Here is a 21,463-nt window from a genome sequence, read left to right on the forward strand (position 1 = left end):
CCCCATCCCACAATGCAGATATTGCTGGAAAGTTACTGAATACAGTGTATGAGAAGGAAATTGAACAGTGTGCAAAAAACAGGGAAATTCATTAATCTGAGTCTTGATGGGTGGAGCAATGTACACAATGAATTAGTAATATGTGCTTGTGTGACAACTGATGTATTAGGAAATGCCCATATAGCAGAATAGAGAAGTAGCAGTAAAAGCTGTAACAGACTGAACAAAAATTCAAGTGTCAAGTGCGTAGCTTTATCACAGATAATGCTGCAAGTGAGCAAAGGTTAGAAATCTGACAAAGATAATGAAGAGAATCTGAGATTTAGAACATACGAGTACAGTGCTCATTTGATGCATCATTTAGCCAAAGGCTTAAGTACAACTCCAGAAAAAGAGGAAAATGCTGAAATTGAAAAATACTTCTACAACAATCACGTTGCTTCAGCTTCACCGAAGAGAGCAGAAAGATCCCAACTAATTCTCCTGAAAGATGTACGATGAAATTCAGTAACTCACTGTTTTGAGCTATTTATTAAGAACTGGCCTATTCTGATGACAATTTGTGAAGAAAATTGTAACAAAATAGATGGAACTATCATAGCTAAAGCAGTCAACATTGGATACTGAGAAATGTAGGAGATCGGTTTCAGTATATTGAGACTATTTCCATAACCTTGGACAAACTGCAGGAAGATTGCTGCTGCAGTGCTGATGCTGGGGAACTTTGAAGAGAACTTCTAGAGCCACTGAAGAAAGAAATATCCAACAACAAAGTTAAATTGCAGGCAGTAAAGAAGTGGCTGGATCAAGCACTTACTCCACCTCATTTCCTTTCCTATATTCTTAACCCAAAGTACCAGGGTACATGCCTAACTGCTGAAGAAGAAGATGCTGCTGTGACATGGACATTTAATAATCACCCATCAATCATGCCAGCCATAAGTTTCAGGGCTGGAGGTGAACCATTCAAGCAGTACATGCTTGCTGATGATATTTCAAAAAGTCACAACGCTGTGACTGAACTGGTAGAAGTCAGTAGCTAAGCACCTGGAACCAGAGCTTGTTGAAATGCTAACTCAGCTTTCGACAGAAGTAGCATCTTCCAAAGGCCCAGAAAAAAATATTTTCTTCTTTTGGCTTCGTTGATTCAAAGTTGAGATATTGATTGCAGTTGATAAAGCAGGAACACTTGTCTTTCTCTTCCAGTCTGAATAAAATGAGGGGCAAGGGGAGATCCACTAGTTTTAAAAGAGTAAAGGACAGCCTAAGTAACTTAGGAGACTGTTGTTTCATATTCAAGAGACTTAGGCGAGTAGGAACGTAAGCTCCAGTCACTTTTATTTTGGAGCATTTGAAAATTTTCCCAGGTTGACCTGAAATAATCAATTAAATTCAGTGGACTGCAGTTAATCTCTCTCATGTTCCTTTAGTAACTCATATAGTTGTAAATGTGAAACATGCTTTGATAAGCTCAGTTTATGTTTCCAAAACATTTAAGGTTGTTCTGTTTATTAAAAATAAATTGGATATGCCATTTTGTGTGTTTAATTAAATTCCAGTGACAATCCTAATTCAGCTTGACACAAATCATGAACAAAAAGCTAATGATCCAGTAAATGAGCAACATATCATTCACCATTTTAACATACTAAAAGTGTACAATTAATAAGAACCTGAAAATATTAAGCTGTATAATGCTTAAATAAATGTATACAGTTATATTGTACCCTCCTAGGTAGCAAAAAGATGTACCCAATCCAGTGTAAAGTCTCTATTTAGTTGTAAATCAACATGTTTTAATAATACTATCAACCAGTGAGAATGTACCTTTCTTTAGAAAATAACTGAAGTACAAATAGAAAAGTTGATTAAATCAATTATGTAAATTGAGACTTTCCACTAGGCGATTTAAATCATGTTAAAATCACTGATTTAAGTCTCTGATTTAAATCAATCCACCCTGCAACCTGGTCACCAAGACCCTATTCATCTCAGCACTCCTGGGATCAACATGTTTGCATCCTTCTCCTACTGATAGAGAAGACTGAATATTACCTGCTTTGGTCAGGAAGGTCTAACCTTTGAGCTCCTCAGGCATGTCAGCTGTGAATTACCAGGTGATAATGGAAAGATTCCATTATACCTTGTGGTATATCTCACTTTGATTTTTGACCCTCTTCCAAACAGGGGCGGCTCTAGGCACCAGCAAAGCAAGCAGCTGCTTGGGCAGTCCATTTGCAGGGGAGGCAGCTGGCAGGGATCCAGCCTGGGAGCTGAGAATCAACAGGGGGCCCTGGGTGCTGTAGTTCCTTGGTTAGCTTCCTACCTATAGATCAAGCTCTGAAGCAGAGAAAGAACTACATTTCCCAGCATTCCTTGGTAGCTATCAACAGAAAAGGGAAAGGGAGGGAGTATGGTAGCTGAAATCTCATGCTGCAGCTTATTGTGAATGGAGAGCTCACTGCTAGAGCCGGGTGGTACTGTGAATGGGGAACAAGTGTGCCCAAGGAGTAGAAGGCTTTGCCCCAGATATCCCCTTCAGAAGACATCCCCAGCCTGGATTAGGGTTACTGGTGTGACCTCACTTTGAGGCCTCCAAAGAAGGAATTGGATGGACTAAGTGGACAGTGCCCCGCTCTATCTGGAGCCAGCAAGGGAGGTATGTGGATCCCACTAGAATTTAAAATGAAAAGTAGAGGAGGAGATGCTCTGGACCTGGGCAGCTTTAGATACAGTACCAGGCACATAGGAGGATTTCCACTTCTCAGTCATGGAAGCAGAAATTGACTTTTCCTTTCCAAATTTAGCTAATATTCAGAAAGGGAATCTAGCACCTGCCTTCCAGATTTGAACACCTCAAAATTCAGGAGTGCTCAAGCTCAGTTTGGGCAGCTGTTACTTCATTTCTCCCAAATCAAATAGTCTGATCCACTGTAATTTGCTGTAGAAAAAGTAGGATAAAATAGAGCAAGAAATGCTTCCCGGTGGTTTTTAGGACTGGAATTGCTATTTTCAACAGCCATTGCTTTTTTTTTTAGTTTTTTTTGTTTAAAGGGAAGACAGTGATACTGCATTGGCAAATTCCCCATAGAAACAAAGAGTGGAACAAAAGAATAATAAAGGCACCTCAACTTTTCCTCATTTATGGAGGACAGTCTTATAATATGCACTCAGATATCCTCCAGTCACACAAGCTGAAACTTGTTCCACTTTACTGCAGTTCTGTAACTATATGGGAACCAATCCTGTCTGTATTCTGTGCACATCCAAAATTCCTGCTGAATGACCCACCCTGGGACCAAGTTACCAGTGACCCAGGGCTGGGGCAGAAGGAAGGTGCAGGTGTGTCGGGGGGAGAGCCCAGGGCTAGGGCGGCAGGGGGTGTGTGGGTGGCGGGAACTGGTGGGGGCGATGGGGGGAGCCTAGAGCTGGGGCAGCACAGGGTGTGTGTGGGGGATAGCCCAGGGCTGGGATGGCAGGGGGTGCAGGTGGGGGGGGGAAGAGCCCAGGGCTGGGGCAGCAGGGTGGTGCAGGGGGGAGCCCAGGGCTGGGGTGGGGGCAGCCAACATTTTTTTTTGCTTGGGGTGGCAAAAAACCTAGAGCCGGCCCTGCTTCCAAAGGATCAGAGCAGCCTGCAAAAAAAAATCTGGGCACCAAAGGCTGAACTGTAGCAAAATATGCCCCAGGAGAGGTCTATGATTCATCAGACACATGTGCTAAGGGTGTGGCCACCAGAGTGACTCTCCAAATGTATTCATGATTCTAGATGTCTGGCCTCATTTCTGAGGCCCAATCAAGGATTGAGGAGCTACTATTCAACTCCAAGACAATGATGCCCTCAACAAGATGAAGCCCACCAGACCTGAGGCTCATTCTCTCAGCCTAACCTAGTCTTCCACAGACAAAAGGGAAAATATGATGTACCCAGTCTTCTGCTACCAGAGGCCATGTACATGGAAAGAGGACAGATCCCTCCAATGGAAGCCCCAGGCCCAGTTTCATTCAGAATGTCTGGCCAAGAAACAGACTCAAGCAAGACCATCATAATTCTAGCAGTGACCCTGCCTCATCAGCCTGCTCTCTATAGGTTCAACAAGATTGTAGAGAACCATGTGCCAGAAACCCATCTATCTGTGTTCCTTCCTCTTGGAGGTCACCTCTCCTATTTCTTTGATGCCTTGTGTGTGATTACCACTCATCCAGGCATGTTAGACATTGTCTAAAACAGTTATAACAGCCAATTCCACAATTAGTCTCTTCCTATGTCCCCTTTCCCGCTTCAAGGATCATTCTCATGAGAAAGTGTTTCTACAGGAATCTCTTCTCACAAAAGAGGCAATACAGGAGATCCTGCAAAGATGCCTGAGGAAAGGTACTTTGCTAATTGCCAGGAAGGTAGGTGGCCTTCATCCCATCTTAGCTATTCAGGGACTAAACAAATACATAAAGATCTTCAAGTTCAGGATGCTCACCTTCAAATCACCACTCCTTCCCTCTCCCAAGGAGACTGGAATGTGACCCTGAACCTCAAGGAGGTCTCCTACCATATACCCATCAGATACTCACGTCACTGTTCTCAGAGGTTCTGTGTGGGAGAGACACACTGCCTGCCAGTACAAAGTGCTACTCCTCTGCATGTCCACAACCCTGAGAGCTATTTTTAAAAAAAAAACATACAAGCATCTGGCTGTGGTAGCTGCACAGGAGTAGCGCCAGGAATTGTTGTGCCTCAGAGGTCCATCCTCCTCTGAGGTACAAGTCTTCCTCTGTGGTCCTCTGGCTCCAAGGAGAAGAGAGTAGGTCACTGTAACACCTGGAAGGGTGCAGCTTACTTCTCCCCTCATGCTAGGCCATTGAGTACAGGGTGGGTGAAGCCAAGGCTCCTCCCTTTCCTTGCACCTCTTCGCTTGCCTAAAGAGGGGGATTATCCAGAGGCCAGGGGCTGCACTAGATCCCAGGATAGATCTTACTTAGCTAAGCAAGGGGTGAAGTAGACCATACTCCCCCTTACTCACCTGCTCAGCCAAGTAAGACGAGGGCTAGATTCATTTAAAAAAAAAAAAAAGTCTTAATCATTTTTTATTCTCAGTATTCAATGAGTGCACCCTTGCTTCATTCACTGCCCATCATTCTACCTCTGCCACCTTACTCACACTGAGTACTCCCTCCCTCTGTGAACAGTCACTATAGCAAGGTTGCTGCCTCCAGCACACTCGTTTGTGGCATAGGATGGCTCCTCATTTGCCCCTCAGAGTTTTCCATCTCTCCTAGGGATTCATGTGGCTCAGCCCTCCAGCTGGGTCACTCTTAGACTTCAATCCCCTTTCAGGGTACTCAAAGTCCAAAATAAATACCACCTTTGACAACAGCCCCAAGTTAACATAAACTAAAGGAATTCTGTCCCCTCCTGTGCTCAACTCATAGTTCTTCTCACTCTGACCAGAGTGCTGACCCTCCTGGCTCTCCCCTGCTGGCAGTCCAAATACAGCATAAACCAAAGTGGACTCACATCTCCCCTGGGACTCACACCCTATTTAAAGCAAGTCTTACTCTTTACCAAAGCAATGACTCCCAGTGCTTATCTCCCATTGGCAACCTCCCCTCTTCTAGAGCCAGACTACAACTCCCCTGGACTAGGAAAAGTCAACCACCACTTCCACCTTTCTCCCCAGCCTCTGAGCTAGATATTGTAAAGGCCTGATTGAGTCACATGACCCACCAGTCACGTAGCTTTCATTTTCCCTACCTGAGGAGGAGAGCAAAATGTATCACAGGTGGGGCTGGATCTCTCCCCTTAAAGAGGCCGGCCACCCTGTGACTGTCCCACTGAAATCAGTGAGGCAGTGGGAGTGCTTTAAGAGTAAGGTGCTACTCAGTGTAAGTGACAGAATCTGGCCCTTAGAAATCAACCTGTCACAATTTCAGGATAATTGCACCTGTATTTCCTCTCTGAGATCCCTTGATTTCACACTCCCAGCTGTCACCTCCCGTGGGCAGAGACCCATTTCTCTCTCCCTCCAGACTGGGATTTTAGACTTGCAGTCCGTCTGTACCTGACGGTGATTTTCCCAGCAGGTCTGACCAGGGTTCAGCATCTGGAATTATCTCTTTCCCCAGGGGCTACAACAGTGAATATCAATTACCGACCAGATTTCACAAAGCAAAAAACATTTATTCTTAGGGCAAACGCATTACAGAGAAAACAAAAATAATACAAGCTCCCACGGGCCTAATCATAGCAGAAGTCACCTATCTTCCACATGGGGAATCTGATTGGCTCTAGCCCAAGGGATGCTGACCTTTCTTTGGACAAAAGGTCCTGTCTATTTGCTTGCTCAGAAAAGAAGGCCCTGTGTCACTTTAAACTCAGCCATTTATACTAAAAACCCTTCTTTGTCATTTGGTCCCAGCTTGAACCAGCATATACTAACCACCAACCGAAGCCCTAGCCCATAATGCCACACCGGGGATGCCATTCTCAAGAGTACCCCGTCCCATCCCCACTGGTCTGACCTTGCACATGTGTGTACAAGGTCATGCCAGTGGGGGCAGAATGGCGCACTTTTCCAAATGATGTCCTCCTGTCATGATGTCTGGAGATGCTACCACTGTGAGTGCCTACCTCACGGCAGGTCATCAAAAAAAACCGGTTACTGACTGTCCATAACTCTCATTCTTTGAGATATGTTGCTCACGGCCATTCCAAAGGAGGTGTGTGCTCACCCTGAGAACAGCTGCCAGAAAATTCTCTCTCAGAGGTATCCATCGGGTTGGCCCTGGAGTCGCACACTCATAGTGCTGGTATAAAGGGGCCTGCCACTCCACTACCCTCTCAGTTTGGTGTCGCTGTCTCTGGAACTTCAGCTCATCCCTGCGTTTCTGGCAAGTACGTGCTCTTCTCTGCTTTACTATCCTGGAAAATGGCCTTCTGCCAGAACGACCTCAGAGATCTGAACCACCTTATGCGGTCTGAGGCTCTGGCATGAGCTGGCACCTGGCCTGTCAGCATCACACCCCCATCTGATACCAGACCTAGGTGGGTTACTAGTGTGGCAAGTATTTAGTGCCCCACAGAGTCCTCCCTGCCAGCCCTTGGTGAGGAAGTCTGGTGTAATCAGATTGAAGCAGATTAAATCAGAATCAAACTTCCTTCTGAATGGGCTCCCAAATTCTTTAACGGAAGGGGCTCACAAGTGATGTGACTGTCTATCAAAATACAGGAGCAAATTTTAGGCCCCATGACTTTGATCGGAGCCACATTTAATCTTCATTCATCCCTGAAGCTGTATAGCCCTGTATGCAGCAATACTGTCTCTCTGATATAGTAGAACATGCGGACAGCAGCAGTTAAAGGAATATAAGTTGTTTCTGGGTATTAGGGCTCCAACAAGTGAGTGCCAGGGGCCCTATAGATGTGAGAGAGGGGATATTTCCCCTAAATCAGAAGTGGGCAAACTACAGTCCGCGGGCCACATCCGGCCCACGGGACCCTCCTGCCCAGCCCCTGAGCTCCTGGCCTGGGAGGCTAGCCCCCAGCCCCTCCTCTGCTGTCCTCCCTCCCCCACAGCCTCAGCTCGCTCCACCGCCGGCACAATGCTCTGGGCAGCAGGGCTGCAAGTTGCTGGGGCAGTGCAGCTGCAGAGCCCAGCCTGACCTGCTGCTCTGTGCTGCATGGTGGGGACAGCATAGCTGGCTCCAGTCGGGAGGCATGGCTATAGCGCTGCCCGCCACCGGTGCTCCAGGCAGTGCAGTAAGGGGGAAGGGAGCAGGGGGGGTTGGATAGAGGGCAGGGGAGTTCAGGGTGGTGGTCACGGGGGCGTAAGTGTGGATAGGGGTTGGGGCGATCAGAGGGCGGGGAACAGAGGAGTTGAATGGGGTGGGGTTCCTGGGGGGGCAGTCAGGAATGAGAGGAGGGGTTGGATGGGGCAGCATGGGGCAGTCGGGGGCAGGGAGAAGGGGTGGTTGGATAGGGCAGGGGTCCCCGGTGGGCAGTCAGGAAGGAGGGGGGATTGGATGGGGTGGCAGGGGGCAGTCAAGGCAGGGGTTCCAGGGGCAGTCATGGGACAAGGAGAAGGGATGGTTGGATGGGATGGGGCGGGGGGGCAGTCAGGAATGAGAGGGGGGTTGGTTGGGCCGGCTGGGAGCCAGTCAGGGGTCGGGAGAAGGTGTGGTTGGATGGAGTGGCAGGGAGCAGTCAGGGGCAAAAGTTCTGGGGCAGTCAGGGGACACGGAGCGGGGGGGTGGATGGGGCAGGTGTCTTAGGGGGGCTGTCAGGGAACGGGGGGGTTGGATGGGGCAGGAGTTCTGGGGGGCAGATAGGGGGTGGGGGCCAGGCCATGACCCCCTCCCCTAACTGGCTCTCCACACAATTTCTGAAACCCAATGCGGCCCTCAGGCCAAAAAGTTTGCCCGCCCCTGCCCTAGATACACCAGAGAAACAATCAGGCCTGCCATCATCCTCTAAAGATTTGGACCACTTCCTGTTTGGAATCATTCTACTACTTGCAGTTGAGGTAAATCTTTTTAGCATAAGTGTTGTAATATGACTTCCAGCTTCCTCTTTTGCAACTACCTCAAGGTTAATTGACTTTAGCTCAAGAAGCTTGTTAGATGTTGGCACTAAGCTTTTTAACCTTCTGCTCCCAAGGGTAAATGAGACATGATATTTTAGCCGAATCCTTAATCCACCAGGGCACAAACTGATATAGCAAAGAGGATTGTCAAAAGAACCTCTTGTGAATTGCAGCTGAGATATTCAAAAGCATCTAGTGACTTGTGGTTTCTCAAATGTTGGGTGGCCAGCTAGAAACACCTATAAAAGGGTCTGATTTTCAGAAAGTATTGAGTACTCACCCTCTGAAAAAGCCAGTCCCTTTGGGCACCCTAAATAGAACATCCAAAAATTAAAGCACCCCAAATCCCTAGTTACTTTTGAAATTTTCGCCTCTGATCCTTTATTAATTTTAGCTGGAGTCCCATACTGAGTTACAAAATGTGATTCACAATCTGCTACTTGATGTGCTTTGCAACAATTCAATTTTTAAAAATGTGTAGTAGTCCACAATAAGAGGTAATCTTTTCTATTGACTTCAAATGGATCCAAACCAAACATGAGCAAGGGCAATCAGGAATCTCACATGGTTTCAACGGTTCTTTTGCAGTTTGCTTTCTCCACTCTTGGATCTGCTCTTCCATGGCAGAATAGGACATCTCTGGCTCAGTCCTTACACTTCTTAATAGCCAGATGGGGAAAGTGGACTATGCTTTCAGTTTCTGACCTCATGCTGTGTAGTATTCTAGCACAATCTCCACTAAACCATGTTATTCATTCTCATGGGACCAGAGGTGTTGTGACTGAAGGCTTTCCTGGCTTTCAGAAGCTTAAGTTTAGCCAATCGCCACCTTCTGGAAGGGCATGAGGCAGCGCTGCGCAATTTTAACTATGTTGAAGAAGTTTTGGGACATTTGATAGTTAAAGAGGATCAGTTGACTTGTGATAAACTGCAGGGATTTTAATTCCCCTACATCTCCAATTCTAACCTGGATGCAAAGATTTAACTTTCCCTAGCCATTTCTAACCATCTGAAACATCAAGCTTGGTGATAAGAGGTAGGGACCCTCAGAAGCCCTTCTCTTCTAGGAAGCATCAGCACTGTTTCCGGTGCCTCCTTCTGCTGCTTCAGCTGGACATTACTGTCTATATGAAGCAGACATTAGCCAACACAGCCAGTGTGATTATTCTGAAAGAATGAAAGGATGGGGGCTCATTTGTCCCTCTGACAAAACCAGTCAGGCTGGTTGTAGGTAGATAGTCAGGACCACACACCCATTAAGAACAGAGCAGCTTGTTATGTGCATTCCAAATGCACAGAAAATAAGACATTCACTTGATATTTGAGATATTACATTATACTGCTATCACTACAGCTTATTATATTGTTGCTTTCACAGTTTATTATGAAATTGATGTACAGTGACCTGAGCACCTTGGCAGGCCAGGTCAGCTGCTTTATATACACAGAGATTATTTATCTCGTAGCATGAGGAGGCTATTCCTCACACAAGGAATTCAGGAAAATGCGGCAAGGTTCACAGGAACTAGGTTGTTCCAAGAGTTTCATGCACTGGGCATTCTGCCACTGGGGCCTGTTTAAGGGAATTTAGTGCTAGACTGATAGCCTTGAGAACTGAAGTCCTATCAACAGAATAAATATTAGCATAGGCTTCCCACATGCCACTGTGCTTACCTGTCTTAATCCAGCCCAGAAGAGCCATGTTTAGGGAGACGAAAAAGAGTTCAATGCCCATGCCCTATTAAACAATTGGCTTCTCTCCAAAGACAGTCAGCAAAGCGCTATTTGTGGCAGTGATTTTATGAGACTGGCATCTGTCCATTAGAAACTTGATTGAGTTTTCCAATTCGTTTCACATGGGGGCCACCAAATTGCTGTCTGATATAAATCATTTTCAGCCATTACTGACCTGAAGGCGATCTAGGTGTGAGACTTTATATCCCGTTATGAATCTCCCAGGATATCTATTCTCTGTAAATATTTGATTTTGATTTGTGACTTTGCCAAATAGATCAAAAGGTAGAAGTGTTATTGAACAAACAGATGAAATCCTTTTTCTTTTTCTTACACCTCCTCATCAGCATAGTTCTTACACAGGAATAAACAGTTGTGCTGAGAGACACAGAAAATATACTGCAGTATGGATTGTGGATTACTCTCTCTAATACACTGATTTGGGGGAGATTTGCACAACTTTCCCAATGCTGACAGAGGAAATATAGAGGCTCTCCAATGCCATTTACATGCCTCCCTTCTAATAACATGCAGCTCTGAAATGTTGTAAGCAAGACTTGCTCGTTTCACTGGAAATAAGTCTTCATTTTTGTGTGATCACTAACTATATCACATTGGGATCTGGAAGCATGACTACACCAGTTTATGTCTTATGTCAATGACTGGCTTGGCATTCATACTTTCCACATAACAACTCAAAACATACAAATACTAAAAGCAGCCCAAGAGCCTGATATTGAGCCAAATGACAAAGAATTCCTCTTGCCAAAGCTGAACAAAAATCCCCAAGGGAGGACGGCACAACAGCTGAATGTGGTGGTGAAGCCCAGACCTCCTATAATGAAATAAACACAGACTAATTCCCTCCCTCCCTTACCTCGAAAAGCAGATAAAGACTGTACAGTACCTCCAGAAAATGATCTGACCCACGGAAGCCATGGTAATGGGATTGATTCAGACAGGCGAAGCGTAGGGTGCATAACAATTCAATGCAGTATTCAGTGCAGCCTCTTTCCCTTTGAGACACATCTGTCTAAGTTCCAGCTACTCTGCTTAAATAGCTGAACTCAGGTAAGGAGTGGTGACTCCAGGTGGGGAAAGTTGAGGTATGAGGAAGCCAACAGGACATGATCAGGCTTCCCATCAGACACAATCACAGCAACAAGGTACAGCTTTTTCAGTATTGTAGGACAGTAGCCTTGACTCCTATGTTAAGGTTGCCTAATATGTCCCATTATAAAAATATTTCCAACTTATTTTTTGAGGAATTCTCAGTCTCCAACATTTGCAGCAGAGATGTGAAAATTGAAAGGGGGATAGTCCTTAGGTCAGAGAGGGGCCTTTTGCTGGTCCCATGCAAATCCATTCAGATATGGCCAAGTTATAAAATGGCAAAAATCACTATTGGGGTCTGTATTATACTCAGTAGAGCAGGGCTTCTCAAATAGGGGCTGCTGCTTGTGTTGGGAAAGCCCCTGGCGGGCCAGGCCTGTGTGTTTACCTGCCCCGTCTGCAGGTCCGGCCGATTGCGGCTCCCACTGGCTGCAGATCGCTGCTCCAGGCCAATGGGGGCTGCTGAAGTGGAGGCCAGTAACAGGACCGTCCTTAGGATTTATGGTGCCCTAGGTGGGATTATTAAACTGGTGCCCCGGTGCCTGTCTTGCTCTTAGCAACACAAACATAAGCTTACAGTATTGGAAAACTTGCCACATGCATGTTATTAAAACCAGTTTAACTTAATTAAGCACACTGTAATGCTGGTGGACTAGCACTAAAGAAGTAGCACTATAGAAAAAATTCTGATTTGACAGGATGATGCAAATAAAAGACCGTTACTCACCTTTGTAATTGTTGTTCTTTGAGATGTGTTGCTCATATCCATTCCAGTTAGGTGTGTGCGCGCCGCGTGCAAGTTCGTCAGAGAAACTTTTACCCTAGCAACACTCAGCGGGTCGGCTGGGCGCCCCCTGGAGTGGTGCCGCTATGGCGCCTAATATATACCCCGGCCAACCCGGCCACCCTTCAGTTCCTTCTTGCCGGCTACTCCGACAGTGGGGAAGGAGGGTGGGTTTGGAATGGATATGAGCAACACATCTCGAAGAACCACAGTTACAAAGGTGAGTTACCGTCTTTTCTTCTTCGAGTGATTGCTCATATGCATTCCAGTTAGGTGATTCCCAAGCCTTACCTAGGCGGAGGGATCGGAGTGAGATGTGGCGGTATGCAGAACCGCTGCGCCAAAGGCTGCATCATCTCTAGATTGTTGGACCAGCGCGTAGTGCGAGGTGAAGGTGTGGACCGATGACCAGGTCGTTGCACGGCATATCTCCTGGATAGGTACGCGCGCCAGGAAGGCGGTTGATGACGCTTGAGCTCTAGTAGAGAGCGCTGTAAGGTGGCCCGAAGGGACATGAGCTAGGTCATAGCATGTGCGAATGCAAGCAGTCACCCAGGAGGAGATCCTTTGGGAAGAGACTGGCAGGCCTTTCATCCGTTCTGCGACCGCCACAAACAGTTGGGGAGACTTTTGGAACGGCTGCGTACGCTCAATGTAGAAGGCGAGTGCCCTGCGTACATCTAAGGAGTGTAGCTGCTGCTCCCACCGAGAAGAGTGGGGCTTTGGAAAGAAGACCGGGAAGAAGATTTCCTGGTTGGTGTGGAAGGCAGACACAACCTTAGGGAGGAACGCCGGATGAGGGCGCAGCTGTACCTTGTCTTTATGGAAAATAGTGTCTGGGGGGTCCACCGTGAGAGCTCTTAGTTCGGAGACCCGCCTGGCTGATGTAATGGCCACCAGGAACACTGTTTTCCATGATAGGTACAGGAGCGAGCAAGTCGCTAGCGGCTCAAATGGCGGGAGCATGAGCCTGGTTAGGACCAAGTTAAGATCCCAGGTAGGGGCAGAGCGACGTACGGGGGGATAGAGACGCTCTAGGCCCTTAATGAACCGAGAGACCAAGGGGTGGGAGAACACGGAGTGGCCGTCCTAGCCTGGCTGGAAAGTGGATATGGCCACTAAGTGCACCTTCAGAGAGGATGTCGCCAGGCCCTGCTGCTTAAGGTACCAGAGATAGTCTAGGGCCGTGGGGATCGAGGCATCCGAAGGAGTAACGCCCTGAGTTGCGCACCAGCAAGAGAAGCGTTTCCACTTTGCCAAGTACGTGAAGCAGGTGGAAGGCTTCCTGCTGCTGAGGAGAACATGCTGAACCGGCGCAGAACAGCTCAACTCTGCTGCATTTAGCCATGCAGGAGCCATGCCATGAGGTGGAGAGCTCGCAGGTCTGGGTGACGAAGCCTGCCGTGGTCTTGTGTGATCAGGTCTGGGAGGAGAGGGAGGGGAACTGGGGTGTCTACGGAAAGATCTAGCAGGGTGGTGAACCAGTGCTGTCTGGGCCACGCAAGTGCGATCAGGATCAGATGCGCTTTGTCCCTGCGGAGCTTCAACAGGACCTTGTGAAAACAGAGGGAAGGCATACAACAGGTGGTGCCTCCACGACAGGAGGAATGCGTCTGTGATCGACCCCGGGGAGAGACCCTGAAAAGAGCAGAACTCCTGGCACTTCCTGTTCGAGCGGGAGGCGAACAGGTCTATGCGGGGAAATCCCCACCTCCGGAAGAGTGAATGGATGACGTCCGGTCTTATTGACCACTCGTGACATAGAAAGCACCAGATGAGCCGATGCGCCAAAGCGTTCCGGACCCCCAGAAGAAAGGACGCCACTAGATCTATCGACTGGGTGTCCTGACACACAGGAGACGAGTGGGTCCCTCCTTGCTTGTTGATGTAGTACATGGCCATTGTGTTGTCCGTGAACACCGAAACACAACGGCTGTGCAGATGCTGTTGAAACGCCTGGAAGGCAAGGCGGACTGCCCTCAACTCGCGGACGTTTATATGGAGTGTCAGCTCCTGGGACGACCAAAGGCCCTGGGTACGCAGGTGACCTAGATGGGCCCCCCAACCAAGGGATGACGCATCCGTCATTAAGGTCATCGATGGCGGCTGTGGATGGAACGGCATCCCTGTGCATACCAGGGATGGAGTTAGCCACCAATCGAGGGAGCAGAGGGGGCTGGGGGAACTGTCACCAGGACATCTATAGGGTCCCTGCCCGGGCGGAAGACCGAATGGAGCCACGTTTGGAAGGGTCTCATGCGGAGCCTGGCATACGTTGTCACATAAGTACATGCGGCCATATGCCCCAGGAGTCCGAGACAGGTGCGAGCTGAGGTGACCGGGGAGGCCTGTAAGCTTCGTATGATCGATACGATCGCTTGGAAGTGGGGCTGAGGCAAGTAGGCCCTGGCTCGAGTGGAGTCCAGCGTTGCCCCTATGAAGTCCAGCCTCTGCATGGGGACCAGGGTGGGCTTCTCGGTGTTGAGGAGTAGTCCCAACCGGGAAAATACGTCCATAACTACATTGACATGCTGCTGTACCTGAGACTGAGAGGACCCCTTGAGGAGCCAGTCGTCCAGATAGGGGAACACATGTATCTGTTGCCGGCGGAGGTGGGCGGCAATGACGGCCATTCACTTCGTAAACACCCTTGGGGCCGTGGAGAGGCCGAAGGGGAGGACTGTGAATTGGAAGTGCTGGTGGTTGGCCATAAAGCGAAGGTACTTCCTGTGCGGTGGAAAGATGGCAATGTGGAAGTACGCATCCTTCATGTCGAGGGCGGCATACCAGTCTCCAGGATCCAGTGAGGGGATAATCGTTCCCAGGGAGATCATGTGGAACTTCAGCTTGAGCATCCATTTGTTGAGTCCATGCAGGTCTAGGATAGGTCTGAGGCCTCCCTTGGACTTGGGGATCAGAAAATATCGAGAAGATGGAGGTCAGCGAAGCCACACTCCACTGTTCCAACGACCGACACGAGCGGTAAGAAGGAACTGAAGGGTGGCCGGGTCGGCCGGGGTATATATTAGGCGCCATAGCGGCACCACTCCAGGAGGCACCCAGCCGACCTGCGAAGTGTTGCTAGAGTAAAAGTTTCTCCGACGAACATGCACGCGGTGCGCACACACCTAACTGGAATGCATATGAGCAATCACTCGAAGAAGAATATAATTTTTTAAATTTGTCAACATTTTATTGGAAATTTCTATGAAGAGGTATTGAAACAAGGATTTGTTTTTAATTCAAAGCAATCTTTCTGGCTTTTTGGGCTACAAAATCAGTAATAATGTCATTGTATGTAAAGACAAAGTGATGTCTTGTTTGATTGCAAGAATAGCAAGACCAATCAAGTGCTCCTGACTCATTGTAGAACGGAGATAGTTTTTAATGAGCTTTAGTTTTGAGAAACTCCGTTCTCCTGATGCTACTGTTACAGGAATTGTCAGTAGAATACAAGTAGCAATGTACACATTAGGATATATGTCAACATGTTTGCTGGTATGAGTAAACTGTACAATGTCCATCATCGATTTTGTATGTGGCAACATTGATTACAGTGTACTCAATTCTTCAGACAGTTCAAGTCCATTTAAATCAAAATGATTACCGTGCTTCAGGAGGCTCTCTAGGTCAGGGGTTCCCAACGCGGTGCCTGTGGGTGCCATGGCGCCCAAAGGGGCCTCTCAGTGCACCTGCATACTGGCCGGTGGACGAACATCTGCCGAAATGCCACTAAAATTCGGCAGCATTTCAGCGGTGACGCCTCTGGATGACAATGCTTGCCGCCGATAAACAGCATCATCCAGAGGTGTCGCCACTGAAATGCCGCCAAATTTCGGCAGCATTTCGGCGAATGCTCGTCCACTGCCATGGTCCTTCATCTGGCGCCCACAAGATGAAAAAGGTTGGGGACCACTGCTCTAGGTTCTTGCATTCTGTCATTAGTTGCTCTTGTTTTCCTATTTTGCTGAATTTAGTCCCGCTCAGCCCAGCTACCAGCTGAGTGAATGGAATCCCAGGCCGATAGCAGGTTGAGTGGCTCAGCCGGGGTCTCAGCTGCCAGCTTGCTCAGCTCGCTGCCAGCCTGGGGTTCCCTGGGGGTCCCCAGGCCAGCAGTGGGTGCTGAGTGCAGCCAGCGGCCAGGACCCCAGGAGGCAATCGGGCAGCAGCCGGAACCCCAGAGCAGCGGTGGGCTGAGTGGCTCAGCCCGCCGCTGCATGCCATCAAAAATCAGCTCGTGTGTTACCTTTGGCACGTGTGCCTACCTTTGCCGACCCCTACTCTATACACTAATAAGGAGATAAGCATATTACAGTTGTTGGAGGGTTCTATTTAGCAGTAACAGGGCTATAGGAAAGTCAGTCAACATTTTTTGTTTCTCTGATGAAAACTGGCCCATTCCCTTCCCCATACCAAACTTGTCACAAATAATTGTCAACAACTTAATTTTCTGTTTTTGGCTAAGATATTGATTTTTAAAAAAAAATATTGAGATTGATTTCAGGATTGTTAGAAAGCATTTTTGGCGAACAAATTTGTTAAACAACAATCTAAATGGCAATGCAGTACTGCTTTCATGATTGACTCACCCCCTAGCCTGCTGGTCCAACAGCTGCAGTAGAGGAGGAGATAGGTGGAAAACTGCAGGACCCCAAAATCCACCTCTTGGGGTGCAGAGTGGCAACAGCAGCAGCAAACCCTCAGGTCCGATCACATGCCAATGGGCACCACCGCCAGCCCAACGGACCATGGTGAAGTTAGCACAGCATCTGATCTCAGGGACGGAGCCACAGCAGCTCATCCTGCCCTGTGCAACTCCCCCCGGATGAGATGGATCACTGCCAGCTAGGGTGACCAGATCCAGATGTCCTGATTTTATAGGGCCAGTCCTGATATTTGGGGCTTTGTCTTATATAGGTACCAATTACCCCGACCTAGGATGACCAGACAGCAAATGTGAAAAACCGGGACGGTGGTGGGGGGGAATAGGAGCCTATATAAGAAAAAGACCCAAAAATCAGGAACATCCCTATAAAATTGGGACAGCTGGTCACCCTACAGGTGAGTTCCTTCCCCCACCCCTTCCCAGAGACCTCAACAGCCAATCCCCTCCCTCAGACTGTGCTGCATTTGGTTCTCTCTAGGACCCAGCAGCCCTGCTCTTACATGCTCCAATGCTTCCCATCTGTCTGGGCTCCCAGCAGAGCAGTGCCCCCAGACCTAGTGGTGCCCCAGGTGGCTGCCTGTTCTGCCTATGGCTAAGGATGGCCCTGGCCAGTAAGTCCCTCGGCCTGCGCTGCTTCCAGCAGCTCCCATTGGCCCGGAGCAGCAAACCGCGGCCAATAGGAGCCGCGATCAGCCGGACCTGCAGACAGGGCAGGTAAGCACACTGGCCTGGCCCACCAGGGGCTTTCCCCACACAAGCGGTGACCCCTGTTTGAGAAACCCTCTAGCAGAGTTTGCTAGAGGCTTGCTGCTAAAATCAACAGATCTTCAATCTACACTGAGCACACTCCTCATCCCCACCGAGCCTCCTCACAGACTCCATCTGAACTAGGCATGCTCCCCAGCATTTCCCGATACCATGCTTAGTACCAAAGTAGTCATGTGGAGCCATAGGCACTATCACAGTAGAGGGTAGTACATGTTCCCTCTCTGACACCCAACTTTTTTCCTCCCTGGTGATTCTCCCAACTCTGTCCACCCTACATCTGGGGACTTAAAATGCAACAGCCATTTCTTCTTCCCCTAAAACATGCACTCTTATCGCTGCTTTTCTCCATGTAATGCCCCTGGACCAAACCATTTCCTGTTTCCCATCCCCTCCCCATCCTGGCTCCTGGTGCCAGGTCTGCTATGCTGCAGCCTGCAGAGCCTGCAAAGGCTAGCAGGAAGCACAGACCCTGCAGCACTTTCTCCTCCTGCTCTGACACAGAGAGGCAGCTCTAAGAGGCAAAGGGGGAGAGAGGAGAATAGAGAGAAGATCTGTGGGGAGAGCAGAGGAGTACAAGCTGCTTGTGTCAGATAGGAGATCCTGAATTTGTGGGGGGGGGACTCTGCACCCTGTCCCTTGTGTGTGGATTGGGGTGAGGGAGCCTGTGTGAGTTTGGATTTGGGGGAAGCCTGCAAAATGAGGATAACAACACTTATCCTATGCTGCTCTGGGCTGATTTGATGATAAATTAGTTAATGTCTGTACAGGGCTTTCCTGCGCTGTGGTAGGGAACTGGGAACATTCCAATACCTTGCCCACCCTAACAAAAATTGTCATTTTCTTTGTGCCAACCAAAGCTCCAAATTGGGACTCCTATTCATACGGTTCCCCATGACACATGATCCTTAGGGCAGCAGCACTGATCCAGGGAGTACTTGCTGCTGCTTGGCAGAGATCACATTGGACACAAAGGCACTGGAGACAAAGCACAAAGATGAATGTTAGGGACTCCTTGGGGTAGGGGCTAAAGGGATCAGAGTTAAGGATATGTGCTTGTGTTCTATGTGCAGCAATACCTTAACTGTGCATTTCCTGGTGCGCAGAAGTTTGTAGTTTGTTTTTCAGGCCAGGGTACAGCTTCTAAAACACTCCATTTATGCAACTATTAGGAGCTCCCCACTAGGGAAGCCACTGAGAGAACATGCCCAGCTGTGGTGCAGGAAGCAGGACAGGTCAGAGAGGATGAAGGCCATGGGAGAGCAAGGAGTGGCTTGGAAAAGACTATGGCTGCCATCCAGGCATGTAATCAGTGGTCTCATTTTCAGAGGTGCTAAGCATCTGCTGTTCCCATTGACTTCAATGACTCTCCAAATCCAGCCACTCATTTAGGTACTACCGTAGATTTGAGGGCCTAGCTTTAGACCCCTAGGTTTGAACATTCTGATGACTTGAATGCAATAAAACTTGTCCAAAATCTGTGGTAGGGCTGTGAGCAGAACCTGATTCTCCTGGTGGCCAGTCCTTTGCTCTAAACTTCTTGCTGTAGTAACTGAATGAAAACATAGGGTATAAATGCTTTATTACCAATACAATTACTATGGCTGTCTGATCATTATGATTATTTAAAATTATAAAGTGTTTCTTTCCTATACTGCAGTGCCACTGTCTCATACATTATTTTTTTTTGTTTTAAAATGGATATTATATTTATTTGGTAGTTTTCCATTGATGAAAAATGGGTGTGATTCTAACAATCAGGATTTCAGTGGAAGCAAATAACTTGAGGTTGATGTGACCCAGTGCGAAATGAACCTAAAGAAACATCCTGTTGCTCTCACCGACAACTGAATGAAAGTTGCCACTTGACCAAGCATGCAGACCAGGTTTGTCATTTCAGAGCTAATTAAACAATTGGGGAAGGAGAGAGGGGCTGTGGTCAAGATTACAGCACACATTACATCACTTCACAAAGCCAGACTCTTCAATGAGCAGGTTACAGTCCACTTCCCAAACACAGTGGAATACCTCCTACGCTCTGCTGTCAAGGGTTCTCACTCTTTATACAGAACACAGGAGAGTTCTTCATCTCTGTGGCAAGACTTTACCATGTCTCAGAGCCAATGACTTTCTCCTGAGATGCTGAAGGAGTAATGTGAAAGGTAGGAGGAGAACCAGAAGCGGATGTAGTCATGAAAAGCCAAGGGATGGCAGGATTTCAAGAAGTGATCGGCAGTGTCCAAGGCATCCGATAGGTCAAGGAGGAGGAGGAAGATGGAGAACTGACCCTGAAGTTTGGCCAAAAAGAGGTTGTTAGAAATACTGGAGGTTGTTGGAGATCTCTGCATCTCCTCATTGGCTCCCAGCCTTATCTCCGCAGGCCTTGGGTGTGTGTGGAGAGAGACTCCCTGCTGACACCCCTGGCCTATGCATAAAGAGAATCCCAGCTGCTCCTCTCCCCAGGCCTGGAAGGGGTGTGTGAAGAGACTCCCTGCTGATTCCACTCCTCCTCAATCTCAGCCATCACCAGAAGGCAGGGAGGGAGGCAGTGAAAGTCCTGACCTTGAGGATCCAAGTGAAACCTGGGATTTCAACAAAGAAAGGAATGGAGCTGGCTGTGTACTGCTAGAAATTATTCAGGAACATTTACTCAAAACCTCACAAAGGCCTCCCAGGTTTAGCCCCAATCCTCATATTTGCTGCCTTCTATTCGCTTTTCATAAACTTTTGTGCTAGTGAAATTTTGTCAGCAAGAATGTTTGCAGAAAGAGAAACTGTCACGACTGTATGTATCCACTGGAGCATTTGCTTCTGCTTGAAATCTCTTAGTGGGCTTGGGAGTCATTCAAAGCCATCCAGCCAAAGCCATGGCCAACTATGCAGCCCAAATGGCTAATTAGGAACAATGACCACTTGAAGCAATAGCAGTGGCAAAGAGTTTGTGAACACTGTTGCCTGAAGTATGTTTGCAGAAAACATGTATTTGTTGAACCATTTAAACAAGCATGCCAGGTGAAGTCTGTTGGCAAATCATTTGTGAACAGAAAAAGGGACTAAGTTCATTAAATAAATGTATGGCACATAGGGCTGCTCATGAGTAGAAGCACTATCCACCCTGCCAGGGTATCCAGGCAGAACAACGCTTCATAGTCACTGACAGTGAATGCAGCCGGCAAGTCTGATAGCAGATCATCCACCAATGCTAGAGGTGCATTGCAATCCCTGTACCACACCTAGCTCTAAACCCAAACTCACTGTAGATCCAGGAACAACACCCACAAACAGTGCCTTGAAGGACATCAGTGACTGGTGTATGCACGACCCCAAATAAAAGAGAAAATACATTATCCATCTACAAGGACTTTGCTCTTGTTATCTGCATTAATTTAAGATCAAACAGAAGTGAAGTCTCCAGATGAGAGTCCAGTGTGCAGGTGTCTCCTCTGTAACAAGGTGGGGACAAAACATCACACAGGATGCTCACAAATGTAAAGATATGTACACAGAAAATCAAAGGCCTTATGGTTTCCTGGCTACATGCATCACAGGGAGAGGTTATCCTTTGTAGGGCAGGGTACTTACAGTCAAACCCCGCCATAATGCGCCCCGCCATAACATGCCCCGCCATAACGTGAAATCGCATATAACGCAATTGCAGGTTGGCTCCCTTTAAGGTACAGTATAATACAGTACGGTACTGTACCAATGGTCCCAACACCATGGCAGGGGAGAGAAGCTGCGGCCCCACACCTGCTGGGGACAGAGAATTCCGAAGCTGCTGGCGCCGGTGCTCTCTATCCCCAGCAGGCGGGGAGCCGCGGCTCCTCT

General features: G+C 48.0%; 1 protein-coding gene across 3 annotated transcripts in view; it reads right to left on the minus strand.

Moving 5' to 3' along the window:
* Positions 1-11,316, minus strand: part of VTCN1 (V-set domain containing T cell activation inhibitor 1) — a 40,297-nt gene extending 28,981 nt beyond the window's left edge. For 2 of the 3 annotated variants that reach the window (XM_030534522.1, XM_030534532.1), the window contains exon 1: positions 11,215-11,316. In XM_030534522.1, the coding sequence (XP_030390382.1) occupies positions 11,215-11,246 (32 nt within the window). In that variant the 5' untranslated portion in view covers positions 11,247-11,316. Of the gene's footprint in view, positions 1-10,247; positions 10,300-11,214 lie in introns of those variants that run through there. The other variant, XM_030534543.1, reaches the window with a different exon arrangement.
* Between the last annotated feature and the right edge of the window lie 10,147 nt (positions 11,317-21,463).

The sequence above is a fragment of the Gopherus evgoodei genome, chromosome 1 (genome assembly GCF_007399415.2).
Source record: "Gopherus evgoodei ecotype Sinaloan lineage chromosome 1, rGopEvg1_v1.p, whole genome shotgun sequence".
NCBI classification, from domain to species: domain Eukaryota; kingdom Metazoa; phylum Chordata; order Testudines; family Testudinidae; genus Gopherus; species Gopherus evgoodei.